Genomic DNA, 20,389 nt, shown 5'->3' on the forward strand with positions numbered 1-20,389 from the left:
CCGGGCCCGGCTGCAGGATCGCACCCCCCGGTCCGGCGCCCGCCCCTCGCTCAGCCAGTGAGCGGGAACCGGTCTGTATGTGGGATCCGAACCCTCGGCGGGAGGGCCACCGCGCTCCCTAGCAGTGCGCCACCGGGCTGGCCCCTGTAAATAACATTTTTAAAGAAAGTGATTTGAGGCAGAATTGCCTAATGATAAGAAATATGGGTTTTAAGTCATATAAATTTAGGTTTGAATCCCCCCTTATAATTTACTTGTTGTGTGATCTTTGGCAGGTTAGTTGACCTGAGCTTGTTCCCTTCTGTATAAAATGGGAATGCCAACAAGGCGGTTGTAATAAATGATAATAATGTTTATATAAAACACTTGTACAGTGCATAATGAGTGCCTGACAAAAAGAACTTATTGTTTTCATCTTTTTATTTTATTCTCATTTTCTTTTTTTTTTTTTTTTTTTTATCATGAACTCTATCCTAAGCCTTACTGCCACCAGTCTTCAGAAGTATAAACAAATTATGTTATGGCTTAAATAACTTGGTCAGGCCATTTCTGTCCATGTATAATCAACCTGTACCTCCATCAAGAATCACCTGAACTCAACGTTAGAAACAATTGATTTTGGAACTCAAACTGTACCAGTAGTAAACTTTCTATACCGGGAAGGTCCCAGAACTAGGGAATCCTGAGGTTTTGGCACTATATTACCTTACTGCTCTAGTTTTTGATGTGTTACATGCTCTATCACATTCCTTCACTTTGCTGCCTCTTCTACCCTCCTTTGTTTATTTTAGTTCAACTGCTCTCTCTTACTAGATTCTCCTCTTAGCTCAGGGCTGACCAATTAGCTCACTTAGTTAGAGCATGGTACTGAGAAACACCAAGGTCAAGGGTTTGAATCCCTTCAGCTGCAAGAAACAAAACAGATCTCAAGTGCTTTTTCAACTACTACCTTCTCCTGGTCCTCTTCACAAACAAATTGAATGAATATATTAAATGTCTTGAATGAATTATATTCATTTGCTACTTTTTTTTTTGGCGGCTGGCAGTAAGGAGATCTGAACCCTTGGCCCTGGGGTTATAATACTGCACTCTAACCAACTGAGCTAACCAGCCAGTGCTCATTTGCTACATTTTTATTTTTTTTACTTACTTACTTACTTACTTAATTTATTTATTTAAAAGATGACCGGTAAGGAGATCTTAACCCTTGACTTGGTGTTGTCAGCACCACGCTCTCCCAAGTGAGCTAACTGGCCATCCCTATATAGGGATCTGAACCCGTGGCCTTGGTGTTATCAGCACCACACTCTCCCAAGTGAGCCATGGGCCGGCCCCATGGTATTCCCTAGCAGTTCAATGAAACTTTCACTCAGTCACTCAAGCCAGAAATCTGTTATTCTTGATTGCTTTCTCTCCTTCATATCCTTGGTTAAACAATCACTAAATCAGAGTTTACCATTTAGGAATCTCTTGAATTTCTATTATAACTATCCCAGTCTAGACCTCTAATCTCTTGCATCTCTTCTCTGAACTACTGTCTCCCTTATTGGTCTCTCTTTTTCTCTTTTCTTTTTTTTTCCCTTATAGCTCCCAGAAGAGGCACCTTATCGATGTCTTTTAACTCCATTCTTACTCTCTTCAGTCCATTTTCCACTATGCACAGATCTAATCTTTGTCACTCCTACTTACAACCCTTCAAAGTAAAACTTTAACAAGGGTCTCCAGGATCTGGCCCTCACCAGACTGTTCAGCCTCATCTCTTCTCTCTCCTTGTATTTTGGCCATACAGATACTCAATTTTTAGGAGTCCTGGTCTTTAACATTTTGTTGATCCTTGTACATGGAAAGTTCTTCCCCCTATTATACCCTCTTCCCTAGCTAATTCCTATTTATTCTTCAGGATTTCAAGCTAAATTTCACTTTCCCTCTTTTCTTCCTTCAACAAGCATATTTGAGTGCCTACTATGTTTTTTAGACTGGCTTAGGCATCCTTCTTATCTTTACACTCAAAAAAAGTAAAAGCGTCCTCTTTCAAGCAGCATGGTTTATGTATGCTTATTGGTTTTAATTCTTCTCTCTTTAATAGACCAGTTAACTAGCTCTTTCAGTTTAGGTTTGGCACTTGCTACTTCTCCTTTTCATAAGCTTTAGATATTAGTACATTTCCAACTATTTTCACTAGAACTGAGGATCTTTCTGGCTATAAAGAACTTAGTTATTAGTACTTTGCTCTCCTGTGTCTGAACAAGTGTCAGGGATACAAATATGAACATCTGAAAGAACAAGATGTTCACATCCTAGGATTATGTGGAGGGAAATCTGTTGCTTTGAACTAAAGGCAGGCTAATCCAAGGCATATTCTGTTTGAAAGTTAAGTTTTTAATTCATCTGATTAAAGACATAATTTTCACAGATTTTGTATTTTTTTTTTTTGTCTTTTTGTCTTTTTTTGTGTCCGGCAATGGATCACAACCGTCAGTGTCGCGCCCGTACCGGACCGGGACTGGCAACGGCATCGCAACCCTTGGCGCTGCGCCCGCACCTCGCTCAGCCAGTGAGCGGGAACTGGTCTGTACGTGGGATCCGAACCCTCGGTGGGAGCGCCGCCACGCTCCCAAGCGGCGCACTGTAGCAGTGCGCCACCGGGCAACCCGGATTTTGTATTTTTAAAGCTACATTAAATTAACATGAACTTTGTTTATAAAATTCGATTGTAAGTATATATTGGTGCCCAAGAATAACTCCAATAATAATTTTTATGATATAACCTTTAATTATTTACTACAATTAGGTTATAAATTATAATAAAATAAAGAGTTTGTTCTGGACAGCTAGCAAAATATATGTTACTTGTACCTATTCTAATTATCTAGTTTTTAATTTATAGATTAACCCTACTTTATATAATTTCCTGTTTCCCTCTGAGACCTTGTTCCTCAAGAAGAATGGTTATCATTTCTAAAATGTAGACATAGACATACAGATATTTACTTCAGATAGTAAGATTAATACATAGTTACTACATTTAAAAAACTGAAAAAAGTTTCTAATTCTGTTAATGACAGCCTAGGGAATTTGGAGTAACCGTTCTGTGGAAGACAACTGGAAAAAAGTGGATGAAATATTTTTAGAAATTAAGGCTGGCTGTTTAGCTCAGTTGATTAGAGCATGGTGTTGATAATGCCAAGGTCAAGGGTTCAGATCTCCATACCAGCCTGGTGCCAAAAGCATATATATATTTTTAGAAATTCTCAAAAATCATCAAACGGTAATAAAATAGTGGGGAAATATTGGGCCAGAACTTAGAAGACAACTAAGAAAATTAAGGGTAGGGCTGGCCTGTGGCTCACCTGGTAGAGTGCGGTGCTGATAACACCAAGGCCACGGGTTCGGATCCCATATAGGGATGGCCGTTTCGCTCACTGGCTGAGCGTGGTGCTGACAACACAAAGTCAAGGGTTAAGATCCCCTTACCGGTCATCTTTTTAAAAAAAAAAAAAAAGAAAAAGAAAATTAAGGGTAGCATACAGAGGCACATTTTTGGCTTGAGGACTTTTGCCAATTAAGTAGAAATAGCTTCAATATTGAGCTGCACTTTGGGTGGGCTCATAGGGTAGTGAGGCTCAGTCAAGTAGGGACTCTAAAAAACAGTCGAGGCTCACCAAGGTAGGGACTCTAATAAGCCATACCCACTGTAAGCTAGGACTCTGAAGTTCACCCTCAAAGGTGAAGTGGAGGTAAAAGTTGTTTGCCAGGCTGGCCGTTTAGCTCAGTTTATTAGAGTATGGTGTTATAACACGAAGGTCGGGGGTTCGGATACCTGTAACAGCCAGCCTCCAAAAAAAAAAAAAAAAAATTCCTTGCCATACTTTTTTTTTTTTTTTTTTTAAAGATGACCGGTAAGGGGATCTTAACCCTTGACTTGGTGTTGTCATCACCATGCTCAGCCAGTGAGCTAACCGGCCATACCCTATGTGGGATCTGAACCCAGCATTATATCCTATACTTAGGGCTTATATTATTCCTATATATATTTTTTCAAATACATGTTCAGTACACAAAGATAACAAGACATACAAGAAAACAATACCTCATATGTGAGAACCAGCAGAAACAACAGAAAACAGAAACAAACCCACAAAAAACTTCAAATATTAGAACTGGCAAACTTAGATTACAAAACAGTTGTTCACCAGGGTCAAAGAAGAGTCCAAACTTAGAAATTTCATCAGAGAACCAGATACTATAAAAAAGGATATAGAAAATTTGAAAAAGAACCCAATAAAAATTCTAGAACTAGGGCCGGCCCGGTGGCGCACTGCGCTAGTGCGCCGCTTGGGAAGCGCGGAGGCACTCCCGCCGAGGGTTCGGATCTCACATATAGACCGATTCCCGCTCGCTGGCTGAGCGAGGCGCGGGGGCAACACTGAGGGTTGCGATCCGTTGCCAGACACGGAAAAAGACAAAAAAAAAAAATAAAAATTCTAGAACTGAAAAATAAAGAATTCAGTTGATAATTTTTTTTTTTTTTTTAAAGATGACCGGTAAAGGGATCTTAACCCTTGACTTGGTGTTGTCAGCACCACGCTCAGACAGTGAGCGAACCGGCCATCCCTATATGGGATCCGAACCCGGGGCCTTGGTGTTATCAGCACCGCACTCTCCCGAGTGAACCATGGGCCGGCCCTACCGGTCATCTTTTTAAAAAAGAAAGAAAATAAAAAAAGAATTCTATACCTGATAAAAATATCCATCTAGAATTAAGGCAAAATAAAGACCTTTTCAGATAAAAAGGGAGAGTCTCTCCCTAGCAAGCCAACACAAAAGCAAACTCTGAAGCAGGGTAGGTAAACTTCTATCAAGAACCAGGCAGTAAATATTTTAGTCTTTCAGGCCATACCGTATGGTATCTGTCACAGCCACTCAACTCTGCTGTTGTGCGGCAAAAGCAACTATAGACAATATGTAAATGAGTGATCCTGGCAGTATTCTAATGAAACTTTATTCACAAAAACAGGCAGTGAGCTAGATTTGGTCTGTGGACTGTGGTATGCTGACTCTTGTCTTAAAAGATAAACTTCAGACAAAAGGGAAATGATCCCAGATGGAAAGGCAGAGTCCAGAAGGAATGAAGAGTAAAGTAAGTGGTATATAAATGAACTTTTTGGGGGGGCGGGGAGTGGCTAGCTGGTATTAGGCTCCAAACCCTTGACTTCGGTGTTATAACACTTTGTTCTAACTAGCTGAGCTAACCAGTAAACACTGACTGTATGAAACTTGGTTTTAAAAGATATAAGGCTGGCTGGTTAGCTCAGTTGGTTAGAGAGTGGTGCTGACAGCGCCAAGGTCCAGGGTTCGATTCCTGTACCAGCCAGCCGCCAAAAACAAACAAACAAACAAACAAACAAAAAAACCCATGGAGCTAAAACACTATATAACAACAGTATATAACTTGGGAAGGGAGTAAATGGAGTTTGTGTTCTAGGTTCCTTGTGTTATCTCTCTGGGGGATGTAAAGGTATTGATTACATTACTTGAAGGATGTATGTTATAACTTGTAGGGTAACCACTAAAAGAATAAAAATAAAACTTCCAAACTACCAGAGGGTAAACAAATGGAATAATTAAAAAGCAGGCAAAAAAGGAGAGAAAATTAAACATGAAATAGGTAAGATTAAATAGACAAAAAAATCCTTAAATTCAAACATGAGTAATTACATGAATATAAGTAATTGCTTCAATTAAGACAGTGAATATCAGACTATTAAAAAAACCAAGCTATATGCTGTTTTGATATACAAGGGTACTTCACAAAGTTCATGGAAAGATTCATATTATCTTTCAATTCTATTTTTCCACGAACTTGGCAAAGTATCCTACCTCTAAAGTGCAAGCGACCAGAAAAGTAGAAAGTAAAAGATAAGAACTAAAATCTCTTCACTAAAACATAATTATTCCACATTTTAGTATATATCCCTAAGGATACTGTTTTTCAAGATAAGATCATACTGTGTGTGTGTGTGTGTGTGTGTGTGTAAAATGGTGCATCCCTCTAGGACATAATTTGAACATTTTTCTATTATTGTAAATCAGTTTTTAATGCATGCATTTTAATTATAAGTTCCAAGGTGATGCATATACAATTTTAATGAAACAAAAACTACCATTATTTCCTTTCAAAGTACAGTATGTAGAAAGTACCTATGTCTCATCTTTCTTTCTTTCTTTTTTTTTTTTTAAAGATGACCGGTAAGGGGATCTCAATCCTTGCCTTGGTGTTGTCAGCACCACGCTCAGCCAGTGAGCAAACCGGCCATCCCTATATAGGATCCGAACCCGTGGCCTTGGTGTTATCAGCACCGCACTCTACCGAGTGAGCCACGGGCCGGCCTCCTATGTCTCATCTTAAGGAATTAATATTTCACCAAAAAAATGTTTTAAAACACTAGGGAGAGGCTCTGGGCTAGGTATTTTCTGTTAGCTCCTTTTGTCTTCACAACAACGCTATAAGAGATGTAAGATTATCTGCATTAGACATGCGAGATTCAGGAGTAAATTTCGGAAGGCCCCACAGCTAGTAATAGGCCCACAAAGGCTTTGAATCCAGGGCGACAGCATGCTATCAAACCCATAGGCTCTCCTGTGGTCAGTGTCACTTCTCTACAAGATCGCCTCCTCACAATTTCTCAGAATCCCAATTAATTTTTATAGTTTCAGATTTGGACCAACGGCTTCCCACCGCTTTACAGGATTATCTGAATGGGTCGCAGCGCTGTTTCCTAGTGTATTGATTGCACGTGTTACTGCCCGAACTTGACATATGCCACTTCGCTGGCCTTACAGCCCTCCACGCATAGATGAAAGAACATGTCCCCGACGTCAGTAATCCAGGGCTCCGCCTGTGAGCATAAGGCAGCGGCGAGGAAAGGCTGCGTCTACACGGTTCTGGGTGGGCCCCCGAAACCGGGTTTATCGGTCAGTGAACATTTGTCAGGAACTCGTCCACATTAGCTGCTAAGACTGCTAGCCTCAGTCGAACCGACGGGCACGGTCTCTACTCACTTTCGACTCGGGCTAACCCTCGCACATTTTCCTACTTTGGGTTTGGCTCACCAGCACAGCGGCTGCGAGAACCTAACAGCCCTGCAGCCGGGAGCGTGACGTCTACCGCCTCGGGGAGGATCCCGCTCTAGAGTTGGTCAAGGAACCAGACTCTCGCGACATCTGGCAGGAAGGGGGCGGGAGCAGCACGCGTGCACGCGCGCGAAAGCCGTTAGGGTGGAACACCTCTCGGGCGGGGCGAGTACAGTCGGACGCCAGTTGGAGGAGCCCCCGCGGGAAACGACCTAGCGCGAGGAGCGTGCGCGCTCCCGTCGCAGCGACGGTGGCGGCGAGCGGCGTCAGAGCTTGAGGGGGGGGTTGACGGCTGCTGGCGGGTGGCGGTGTCGGAGGCGAGAGCTTGATTAGCCAGTGTCGCTTCTGTCCCAAGAACCGGACGGAGAGTGAGGGCACGAGGGTCGCTTTCGGGGGCTGCCGTCTTGCACGTACACGTCGTCGTGAGGAGCGCAGCCCGGACTCCGGCACAGCTTTTGTTTGTCTGAGACTGTCTTCTGAAAGAAAGCTTTTCTGAGTTTAATATTCTTGGTCTGCAGCTTTTTTTTTTCTTTCAGTGCTTCAATATATCTTTCCACACCCCTCTGGCTTGCAAAGTATCCCCCCGCCCAAAAGGGCCCAGTCTGCGCCCCACCCCCGCCCGCCCGCTACGCCGCCGCCATGTCGGCGCAGGCCCAGATGCGCGCGATGCTGGACCAGTTGATGGGCACCTCCCGGGACGGTAAGTCGCTGCCAGAGCCCTGGGGGTGGGGGAGGGGATGGGGCCGGCGACGGGAAGGGAGTCCGAGGGCGCACCTGGGCGCGCGCGTGTGGCTGAGTAAGGGGCTCCCAGATTGGTAACACGAGGTCCCCGGCTCCCGTCCCATCCAATCGGGGCTTGGCAGGCGGGCTTGGGGGGCGGTGACCGTGAGGATTGGCGGGAACTGCTGCCAATGGGGTGAGGCGGGGCCTGGAGGCAGAAAGGAGAGTTTGTGTTTTTAATGTTGACTCGGCTGGGACCCGAGAGCCCACGTCTCTCTTGCGTAGTCGGGCGGCCCGGTTTGTCGCTGATTAGATACCTGCGGACCGCTAAAGCCTCCGCCCCCTGATCTAATTCCTCAACCCAGAGCTTTGGTATCACCCCTCGCCGCCGTCCTCCAGCGTATCCAGGAGAACCTCCCCTCCCCTTCCTGACTGAGTCTGGGGGAAACCTCTACGGCTAATCCAGTCCTAGAGACGCACCATCGAGCCCCACAGAAACAACCATTTTAATGGCACATCTGACCCAAACCATGGTTTCTTGAAGAGGGTGTATTTGTGAACACACATTTTGTGAAAAGGAGAATGTTATATGGCCTGTTTTTCCGAGAGACCTCCATTTTGTTAAACAATTTAATAGTAAATATTAACAAATTTTGCATGTTCCCCATTAGGACCATTTTGAAAATTTGACGCCCAGTGAAGTAGAATTGAGGGAAACAAAGATCCTTTTAGGCATTTAGATTCGAATCTGTAAAAGCCACTAAAGGTTGGATTATCCTTTTGTCATAAAATGAGTTTCTTAATAAATTGATGACATGCTGTTCTTTTTTGGTGATGATAATTAGTAATGTACTCTTTCAAATTTAACTCAAATCCATGCTAATGTGGAGGAAAGGTCTAGTTCAATGCTTTATTTAAAACAGCAAAATCTTTGCTCATTTTTTTACGTTGCTTGTTTAGGCAAATAGTTTCTTAGCCACTTAGATGTTTTTTCCTTGACAAGTTATTTAAATTGCTTGACTTGAGAGAAAAGGCACACTCAAATTTCGTTTTTAACAGTCGACCTTATAATTTACTTGAGTGCTTTGCAGCAAAATATATGAGTAGATAAAACCTTATTGCGTTCAAATCTTTTTAGCAACGCATATTTAGAATTGCTTTTCAGTATTCACAGTTCAGTTTTAATAAAAATCCACATTGGAAACTTTTCGTAAAACATAGACAAGTAGGTGTGGATGGTAAACCTACTCGCGGTTGTATAGAGAGGAGGGAAAGATTGGGAATGTTAATTTGAAATGCCACTGGAGAAACTTTTAACTGCTATCATTTTTCACGTTTAGATAATATTGATTACTTTATAACTGTGGCAAGTCTCAACACTGCTCCTTTTCCAACATGAGAGAAGATATTGGGAAAGGGCTTCATTCACGATCTTAGCTAACAGTATACTTAATCTTTGTAATAAAATTGTACAAATCATTTAAGGCTTACCTTACGTGATCCTTTTAATCCTTAATGGGTACCATTTTTGGTACCTTCTGTATGGATTGGATTTCTTTATTTTACTGGGAAGATAGTTGAATCAAGGTAACCATCACCTGATACATTTCTGAGCCAGGCAGCCCATTTAGTATTGCAAAACTAAATTAAATATATTATGTTTATATTCCTTGTGTGTGTAGTCAGCGGAAACGTGGATTTCTTGAAATCTACTCTGTTTTGTATACAGATAAGTTTAATTTTTTTGTTTGTTTATATATATATATTTTGGCCTCCGGACTTAGAGGATTTATGAATGAACTCATGTTTACAAGTCCACGATATTATTTAGCTGAAATGACTGGATTTTCACTGCTGTATTGGGTCAGAAGTAAGAAACACTACTTTCAAGGAAAAGAATTGATTTTTTTTTTTTTAGATATCCAGATTAGTCTTTTTATGTATACATAATAAAAATCAAAACATTCTTTTCCTTCATACCAGATATTTAATGAGTTTACATATTTCATTTTGTGATTCAAGACCTCTAAATAATTAGGATTGTTCTTTTTTAGCATACAGTCAACTTCAAGTTATCCAGGGATAGGGGAACATGGATACACCCCTGAATAACACCATGTAATTTGACACCATGTAGTGGGAAGCCTTGTATTGGACATATGAACAGCTTATGGGGAATGATGTTGGGTGTCTTTGGCACTAAGAGGTGGAAATGGGGATCAAGGGGGTGGGAGAGAGATGGAAAAGGTAGGTAGGAGGGTAGTTTAGGCAGCTTTGTCCATTTCTTTTTTTTTTTTTTGGTATCCCAGAGACTTAACTATAAACCAGCCACTCTCCTTTTGGGTAGTGGGGCTCACTCAAGGTGGCAATCTGTGAAGGAAAGTGAAGGGGCACAGGAGTCCTGTGGCACTGGGAAAATGTTGCTCCCACCCCACCCTTAAAAGGTTTCTTCTCTTTCCCCTTCGCAGCAGAGTTTTTAATTAGTTCCTCTTTAAACTCCTTGGAGATTTAAGTCTGTTAGTTAAGTGTACCTTATCTTGAATTATTTAAATCAGTCAATCATTTAGATTACCTAACTTTACTAGAATCCTCAAGAATGGGAATTTTGGTGTCAGGGAAATGGATAGGTACTTTTGGAACACTGGGTACTTCCAGAAAGAACAGGTTGGGATGAGTGGAGGAGTGGGGGGCTTTGGACAATCAGAGGGCAGCATGATGGTGCTGGGAGGCTGGGCAGGGGTCTGACCAGGAGGTGGGAGAGGAATGCATAAGGGAGGTGGGAGGGCCAAAGACAAACTTTGCCTTCTTTGCAATTTTGCCTAGGGCCCTGGTGGTGGCAACCGCCTGTGTGCCACTGAAAATCGTGCCGATGCCTGGCATACTGCATAAATGGAAGCAGGGTACCGCGTGAGTTGAAACATTGGTCACACTATATGAAGTTTGTATATGTGAATCAGTGTAACTCATACCCATGTAACTGGGGGTCTGACTGTATTTGGCTTTTTCTGATAAGGCATCATGGGCTAAGGAAAAGAGCACTGGGCTGAGACTCAGGAGACCTGGTTTCTAGCCCCAGCTGTACCTCTAATTGTTACCTTGGGTAAGTCACTTAACCTTTTTTGCCTCAAGTTAAATTTATAATTTGTTATATGGGAAACTAAATAATTTCCTATGTTCTATTCAGAAAAATGTTGAAAAATCAATATATTTTAAGTTTTTTAGAAAGGAGGAACCATAAGTAGATATTAATTCCGCTATCTTATTTTATCTCAAGTTTAAGATTTATTACATTTTATAGATACCTTTCTGTGTTAGTTGTTAGCATTAATAGAGAGGAGAGGGATAAACTGTTTTCCCAGGACATATTCCATTTGAAAGTGGGGAGGAGCTACACAGGAAAATTCAAAAACACTTTGAGAATTGTCTGTCTGACAGTTGGAGGAACCCAGTGTCCTTACACAGACTGTGGTCATTTTTGCTGGGTTGGGTTAATTGCAAAGATGTCCCATAGCTAAAGCCCCTCTGCCAACAAATACAGTTTGGTTATAATAAGTCTCTGGTCCTGATCCTAGAAAGGCCTGGGAAGATGCAAGAGATAGGAATTAAACAAAATTGAGGGTATTGATTTAGATTATATCCTAAATTTAGAAATTAAGGAAATTACAGAAGGTAGTTCTGAGGGTTCCATACCTCTTAATTGTTTATACCTTAATTGGGAGCAGAGACTATCTCTGAAAGGTTAAAACAAGCCAGGAATGGCAGCCTGCTTTCAAAAACAACCAGTAAACTAAGAATATAGAATATAGAATAGAATTTTATAGCATCATTATTTGTCCGTTACGGTTACGGAATGTTTTGGGCAAGTTATAGCTTTTAGGTAATATTAGCTGTTTTTATGATAATCTTTCTAAACTGTGTGATGTACTTCCTCAGTTAATGAGTATATTTATCTTGATATTTCTGCTGACCAGTTCTATTGTGTGGTAGTTATAGTTTGAGATTTAAACTTGAAAGGATACTTGTCCTATGTGATACCCAGGAAAATACAGTTCAGAAAGTCATTTTCCTGTTTCTAATATAAGTTTAGTGATGCCTACCTGTGTAATCTATAGGACATTATGACTTTGCGGCCTTTCTGCAGAATTAATTATTGAATTAAAGATTGAAGTAGTGTTTTCTTCAGTGGATTTTCTTCTTTATAAAATCATCTTTACTGTAATTTGTGTTCCCTGACTTGTCATCAACATTGAAAGCATTTTTCTCTTAATTTTTTCTCATTAACATAATGAACCATATTCATGTCTTGGTCAATTGTAAGCCATTCTTTTATTCCACTTGGATGATTCATTTTAATTGAAGGAGGCGTAGCCTTTAATGTACAAGCACACACTTTTGAAATAATAATGGGGTATATCTTGGTCCAGGCTTGTAAATTCACTAACATTATAAATAGTAGTTTCTCTGAGTTTGGGTAACTAATTGACTTATAAGTTCGAGGCATATCCCAAACATTAAAATAGCCATTCTTTTCAATGTCTGATAAGATCCTTTCTAGCCTACAGTCTATTATTTTGTTCCTCTTCTCTTTTTTTTTTTCTTAAAAGATGACCGGTAAGGGGATCTTAACCCTTGACTTGGTGTTGTCAGCACCATGCTCAGTCAGTGAGCAAACCGGCCATCCCTATATGGGATCCGAACCTGTGGCCTTGGTGTTATCAGCACCGCACTCTCCCGAGTGAGCCACAGGCCGGCCCCGTGAATTAGTTTTAAAAAAGGTTTCCTCATTTTGCATTTTGAATTTTAAATGATATTTCTATCTACAGAACAGCCCAGAAAACAATAAAAGTATCACGTCATATAACCTTGCCTTATCCCTGGAGTCTCTACAGTTTACCTCTCTCTTCAAGTAAGCCTGTGCTTCTGAGACATTCTTTCATTTCAGCTTGAAAAATAAATTGAAACCAAAGAAAAATTATTTTGTCTATCTCTGCATAAACTTTATAAGTAGCAAGTAAATGCTTTGGTTTAGTTTAGGTAGGATGTCCTTAGTATATAAGGATAAATATACTAAGCTGCATGTTTAAGATGGGTAGTGAGAATTCAAAGGCAAGTAGGTGTCATGGATCAAGGTCAGGCTTAGTGAGTCACATAGTGTTCAATAGCAGGTGGTTCGGGCCGGCCCCGTGGCTCACTCGGGAGAGTGCGGTGCTGACAACACCAAGGCCACGGGTTCGGATCCTATATAGGGATGGCCGGTTTGCTCACTGGCTGAGCGTGGTGCTGACAACACCAAGTCAAGGGTTGAGATCCCCTTACCGGTCATCTTTAAAAAAAAAAAAAAAATAGCAGGTGGTTCATACAGGCATTGAAGTTCGAAGTTGCTGAGGGTTTAGGCAAGCAGTGGGATTGAGAAGATAAGCATATGCCTTAAAACTAAAGGTCAGTAAGTGTGAGCAAGACTAGATAAATGAGGCAGTTGCTCCTCAAGGATGGAATTCCAGAAAGGTGTTTGTAATGGACTCAGTCCTTAAAGCCCATTGCTTTAAGGATTAAAGTATAGTTCTTTTTTTTTTTTTAAAAGATGACCGGTAAGGGGATCTTTAACCCTTGACTTGGTGTTGTCAGCACCACGCTCACCCAGCGAGCAAACCGGCCATCCCTATATAGGGATCCAAACCCATGGCCTTGGTGTTATCAGCACCGCACTCTCCCAAGTGAGCCAGAGGCTGGCCCTAAAGTATAGTTCTTGAGGAAACATAAGCAATTTTACCTAACTTCATCAGTCTGTTAAGTAATGTAGACTTAAGGAGATGAAGGAAGTTGGAACATCTTGCTGGAGAAGGAATGAGGGAGTGGGAGAGGGTAAGTTTCAGATGGGAATCTTGTGGCTTCAGCACCTGCAGAAAAGTCATAGATTGATTAACTAGGTCAGTTAATCAATTTTGTGAGATTATTGAGGAGAAAAGTAACTTGTAAAAACTCTGAAACTGTTTACAGCTTCATGTTTTTGTTTTAACTAAATAACTTATGACTTTGAGAAGTCATATCCATCAGAACCATGTACAACTGATGTTTGACTTATTTGGCTTAACATGAAAAGAATTTAACCAGCTGCCCTTGCTGAATCTTTTGTCATGTCTCCTGAATGTCGTAAATTGTTTTGTTTTTATCTTCTTGAGACTTTAATCTTTATGAAAGATTTCTGCAGACCTTAGTTTTGTCTTTTAGTGTTAAACTTTCCAAAGCTTTGCTTTTCAATAGAAAAGGTTGGATATTTACTGCATAGTATCTACAGTATATTCTGCCCTATCAGTTTACACAGTATACCCTTTCAGTTGCTAGCCGATATATCTTAGATCAGGGGCTGACACTAGGGCTGGCTGCTTTTCATCAGTAAAGTTTTATTGGAACACAACCATGACCATTCATATGTGTATTGCCTATGTCTGCTTTGCCTTACAGCAGCAGAGTTGAATAGTTGTAACAGAGTCTTATGGCCAACAAGCCTAAAATATTTAGTCTCTGGCCCTTTAAGAAAAAGCTTGTTGATCACTCTTCTAGATCAGTGGTTCTCAAAGTGTGGTCCCTAGACCAATAACCTCTGCATCACCTAGGAACTTGTTAGAAATGCAAATTCTTGGATATTTTGTTATCCATCTGTTATTCAGTTTATGTATTTGTTATTTGAACAAATAAATGTGCATATCCTTGTTATATTAAAAAAGAAAAGAAAAAAGAAATACACAAAAGTCTTAAGAGTAAAAAAAAAATTTAAATGTAGATTTTCCCTGTGACCTGGCAATTCCACTCTTAAGTATATCCCCAAGAGAATTGAAAAATCTATGTTCCTTTAATAAAAAAAGAGAGAGAGAGAGAAATGCAAATTCTTGGGCCCACCTACTGAATCAGAAATTCTGGGGATGGCTGCCAGCAATCTGTTTTAAGAAGCCTTCCAAATGGTTTCGATACACATTAAAAAGATTGAGAAACCCTGTTCTAAGTGAATGTTTCCCAAATATTAGTTACACATCCTATCTTTAGTATTTTTTACTCTTTTTTCTATTTAATATTTTTTCTTTATATCAACTCACTTTCTAAAAACATGTTAATTTCAAAATGAAAGTTTATATTACCGTATAAATAAATACAGTAAAAACAATGGTATGTTGTAAAGATATAAGTAGACTCTGTTGTCACTTAGGGTTCCCTGTGCTAAAAATTACAACTCATTAGATGTATTAAATACATACTGTCACTGACAGCAGCTTTTTTCTTGACTTAATCATGATAAATAACTTTCTTACTAAGTGATTGGTGTTTAAAATGCCATGTTGGTGAAATTATATCACCTAAAATTATCTTTTCTACAAATTTCATATTTGGAAAATACTCTTCTAGGTATTCATATGAAGGGAAAGCTGCTTGAACTGTGTATATGTAAACCTGTAAGCAGAAATGACTGACCAGATATGCAAACCTGTGAGACAGAGAGATCTAGGAGATCCTTAGAGAAGTCTAGGTAGACCTCCAGGGTGAAATTACCTCATTTAGCTCGATTTCTTATCTCTCCTTTAGTATTTTGGTCTAGGGAGGTCAACAGTTCTGCAGGATTTCACCAACTGGTTCCACAGTGGGAATATGAAAAGGTGCCTGGCTGTGGGAAAATGCTGCTTATCAAAGAGAACCCTGGAATAGAAACTCTGGGGGAAGTGGCTGTGATTCTGCATTATGAACAGGGGAACTAAGCAGGGCATGCTTGCTAGGAAAGCAGTTAATTCACCTCAGAGTCTGGAAAACATGTATTAGTATTTTGAGGCATTCATGTGTTACAATTTAATTTGCCTCATGGTGTTAGAGGGAATATTTCCCCACATGTAGTGTTCTATATATATTTATTGGTTGATGTACTTTGGGGTATTGTAATTGTTGACAGCAACAGACTCTTAACTTTCCTTAGCAACTCTCCTGGTTGCTAAATTGCTTTAGTTATTTCTTCCTTTCCTTTTTTTTTTTTTTTTTTTTTAAAGATTATGGACATATTTGATTCTATCATCTTTTGACTCTGATAATCCTAGAGGGACCAAAAATGTAATGGGGAGTGAAGATTTATACATGAACAGTTATGTGATATATTCTGTGGTACTAATTATAGGTATCTGATTCAGAAAAAAATGTTTTAAAAAGTACAAAGGGCGATCAAATACCTATATGAGTGAACAAATGTTATTTTGTATATTTCTGTCAAGTTTTAAAAAGTGAATCAAGCATTACAAGTAAAGTCCCATATGTTCACCTTCACAGTCTCAGCCCTTTCCCCAGAGGCAACCCTTGATATGAAGTTGATATGTATTCAGTGTGATAACAGTATTTCTGCTGTGTTGTTTCAGTAATTTAAGGCTCACGTCTCCTTCATGGTAATCTGTGTTTTTCATTTTAACTTCCTTCATCATTGGACTGTCTGTCACCACTGTCCTTTGATATTCTCATTTTTTTCCCTTTTTATTTCTTTTGTTGGTTTTAGATTTGGGGAAGCCCTAATTGGCTGTTACAGATATTACCAACTGATGAGAACTTGCCTTTTTTAGTGGATAAGTCAGCTGATCACTTTTTCTTTGATTCTTTTCAGCTATTTCTTCATAGGCAAAGATAGCTTTTGTTACTTCTAATTTTCTGTATAGAAAATTCTGGATAATAGAAGGCACCAGATATCCAGAGTGCACGTGTTACTGTGTCAGAATTGCAGCTCTGCAAGTATCAAAATATAAAATTTAGCAGGCTGCAACTTCTTATGACATATCTTAAGGTCTGTATAATCTACTTTTAGAACTTAATTTTGTTGTTGTTCGTTTTTGGGGGGCAGCTGACTGGTACAGGGAACTGAACCCTTGACCTTGGTGTTACAAGCCTCGCTCTAACCAACTGAGGTAACTGGCTGGCTTGGAACTTAATTTTTAAGAAACTGTTTATTCAGGATCCCTCCCCTCCGCCGCCCCGAATGATCCACTGCTAAGAATTATTCAGGCTTTTCTAATGTCTCTCTTACTCTAAAGAGAAATATGCTGATAATTTCCTGAAGCAAGGTACCCCAGAAAAATGTGATGGCATTGATCCCCGTCAGTTGTCAATACCCTTTGCCTATAAAATGAGTGCAGATAGGGTTGGGGCAGGGGGTAGTTTTCCATCATCACCATTCTGATAGTTCTTAAAAACCCTACAAGCTTTTTATCCTACTACCAAGGCTGTTTCCCATTGTCATTCTTTTTTTTCTTTTTTTTTAAACTAGTGAAGTGCATAAGTGAGAATGGGGCAAGAGTAGAATGAAGAGTTCGATCTGTAATTGACTGTGAACAATCAATTGAGATAACTCACTACCTTCGGACCAACCTCCAGTCTCATTCTTTATAATTTTGTACATAGATTTTTACAGACATGTAGGCTAGATTTAAAAAATTTTAAAAACATTGTTAATCTTTGATCATCTTCAGTAAGAAGGAACTTGTTCTGGAAATTCCTTCTATAATGGACATTGCACTTTAAAAATTTGGGGCTTGTCATGGGGATTGTGGTGGGGGTGGTGTTAGTACCTATTTGTAATTATTAATCTATAGGACCATATGAACCAAAGAATTAAGAGGGATAGCCTTTCTGAACTGTATAGTACCCATATGTTTGCATTTTCTGTAGGAAAGAAAAGCTGCTGCTACTACTCAGTATGACTTCCTAAGTTCTGTTAGAACGAAATGATTTGATGTTACATTTGGAAGGTAGTTAGTTTTTCCCATTGACATCTTTGGCTTAGTACTCTCTCTTTCCTTTCTTTATGTAATAAATATATTCCTGAAAAGTTTAACATATATCAAGTCATATTAAATGTTTCCAAAACATCTGTAATCATATTATATGAAGACATGGTGGTGAGTCCTTTTATAAAATGAACCCTATACTTTGAACTGCTTAAATATACAGTGGGTTAAATTGAGTGTATTTATTAACAAGGGAACATGAAATAAAGGAGTAATGAGTTTTTAAAAAGTTTAATTACAAAATTGTTCATGTAGGTGGACTTTAAGCTGAATTCTAAAGGAACAACAAAGGTAGGTGAGAGAAGTTAGTGGAGTTGATGAAAAAGTTTGAGGAGGGTGTAAAAGTGATCAGATTGGTTCCTCAGTGTTAATAGTCACCATTCAACAGCAGTCACCTGCTTTTATCTTGGTTCCAAGTGAAGACACAAGGGTGTACTTCTCAAGGTCTCTTTCTCCCCTGGGCTAGACTAGATTAGAAATTGCCATGGGTCTTTATATAGTTCTTAAGTTGCTGTGTGGACTCAGCAGGTTATATTGGACAAAATGGTAATAAGAGGGAGGGACATTTCTCTGCATTTGGTGTCATAGGGCTGAACCCTAACCAACTATGCTAATCAGCCAGCCTTGTTTCTCTGCATTTGGGGATTCAAGGAGTCAGGGAAATAAGAAGCTTTAAGTTTTCAGTTCTATACCTCTCTTTCTAGCTCTAGCTTTCCTTTTACTGAATGGTTATGGATTTTATTTCAAAGGGAAGGGGCTTGGCACATCCGAAGCCAACTGTGACAATTGGCCCCTAACAAATGTACCTGTGGGGAGGGCTTTGGTTGTTATACTGGAGAATGTGGGAGGGCTTCCCCTCTCTTGCCCCCATTTATAGACATGGGGATGCTTCCATTGCTTTGTGTGTTGTTGCATTTTTCTCCTTCCTCTTTGTGTTCCCTAAACTAAGCTCTAAGCTAATTCAGTACAAAAGAAATACTGATTGTTTTTATAAACTGCTTGCCATTAACGCCTGATAATATGCAGTAAAGTATGATTCTGCATACCGTTAAATATGTCAAATATTACAAAATTTAAGGTTCTTTTGAAATTACAATACTAAACTCAGTTCACTTTTGCTTAGCCTTCACAGTTGTTGATCACATAGCATGGTCATCCACTCACAGCTTAAAAAAATACAGGGAGCATCGGAGAGAATGGGTAAAGTAAAATTTTGATGTTTTTAAAATAGCACCTAAATGAAAGTTGATTTGGTTTCTTGTTTGTATGGGAGGGAGAGGGTGGGTGACACTGGGGTGGAAGGGGTGGATATTGGGAAGATAGCATGCACCGTGTATAATAATGTTAGATATCACCTAGGCTAAGGTTTTAAGTGTTACTACTAAAATTTATAAGTCCATTTCAGAAAAGGCAGAACCATAAAATGGCAGATGGGAATTACAGTGGGGTTACACTTCTCTCCTAAAAGATTGAAGAGGATTTTGAGATATTAGTATTTGAGTACAGTTTGGAGAGGAGCCTTCTTTTTAGAGTTGCCTGTTCGTTTTTCCTGAGTACTGACTGCCTCAAAACCACCTTAGGCTTTGGTACATAGGTGAAAGACCTGGAGAGGATATAATATACATTCTAGTTTTTGTTGTGACTCAGATGTTCTCAAATAAAGGTTATAATTCATGAAACTCATGAAGGGGTTGAACAAAAGAGGGAGGTAAGAGAGTTGTTACTTTGAAGGTAGTTGCTTGGTAGGAAATAATTCTTCTATTTAAATGAAGAGCACTGCCTGTCAAAGTTCTAAATCAAGTTTTGAATTCTGAAATCTTGGCTTTTTAGTTATGTACAAAGCCTAATTAATTATTGTGCAGGTTATAGGGCAGAGAGACCTCCATGTTTTTATAGGTGGGGTATTTTTTGTTGTTGTCGACTCAAATAACTTGGTCTACTTTCTGCTGTATTATTTAAATTTTATTTATTTTTTACTTTGTAAAAATCGGGATTGAAAAAAAGATTTAAGAAATCAAATTTTACCCAAAAAATGTTATTCTGGCCCCAGCTTTTATTCTTCCACGTAAAGCCATTTGCCAAATATTGTTTACTTACTGTTCCCCCAACTTTCCTGCTTCTGTAAGCTTTGTCAAAGATACTACTCCAATTTATAATGCTCTTTTTCCTCCTTTCCTTTGATATAAGTTCTTTCTTTCCTTCAAATATTGGCTTTTACTAATTGCAGGAAGCCTTTTACAACCTCTCCAGTCCTTAGTGGTCATTTTAGTTTTAGAATTCCCGAGGTACTGCCTGTTTGAAACACCCATTTGGCGCTTGGATCGTCTATCTTGTGTTATTACTTATTACTTCATTTATATGTCCTATTTCTCAAGCAAAGTCATGGGCTCCTTGAGGGTAGAGAACTTGTCTTATATGCATGCCTCTTTGTAACTCCGCTGCCTAGCACAGAGGATATGGTCACTCACAGGTTTGATTCTGTGATTCAGATCCAATGTCAGTGTGACAGGGCAATTTTTAAAATATAATTTATTTTTATATGATTGTATGCACAGAAAACCCAAAGATAAAAGTACATTGAGTTTATAAAGTAATTCCTTCTATTATAAGGAGATTTGGTTCATATTTGTTCCCTATTTGTAGTCAGGGCTCTGGTTTACCTAGTTTCTTTCTTTCTTTTTTTTTTTTTTAAAAGATGACCAGCAAGGGGATCTTAACCCTTGACTTGGTGT

The 20,389-nt window shown here is 39.5% G+C and overlaps 1 protein-coding gene across 1 annotated transcript in view; it reads left to right on the forward strand.

Moving 5' to 3' along the window:
* Positions 1 to 7,730: 7,730 nt before the first annotated feature.
* The window catches only part of LOC103605849 (putative RNA-binding protein Luc7-like 2), a 64,040-nt gene continuing 51,381 nt past the window's right edge, over positions 7,731 to 20,389 (forward strand). The window contains exon 1 of the mRNA XM_008590461.1: positions 7,731 to 7,834. Coding sequence (XP_008588683.1) covers positions 7,774 to 7,834 — 61 coding nt within the window. The 5' untranslated portion in view covers positions 7,731 to 7,773. The remainder of the gene's footprint in view (positions 7,835 to 20,389) is intronic.

This window comes from Galeopterus variegatus, unplaced genomic scaffold, assembly GCF_000696425.1.
Source record: "Galeopterus variegatus unplaced genomic scaffold, G_variegatus-3.0.2 Scaffold6120, whole genome shotgun sequence".
Taxonomy (NCBI): domain Eukaryota; kingdom Metazoa; phylum Chordata; class Mammalia; order Dermoptera; family Cynocephalidae; genus Galeopterus; species Galeopterus variegatus.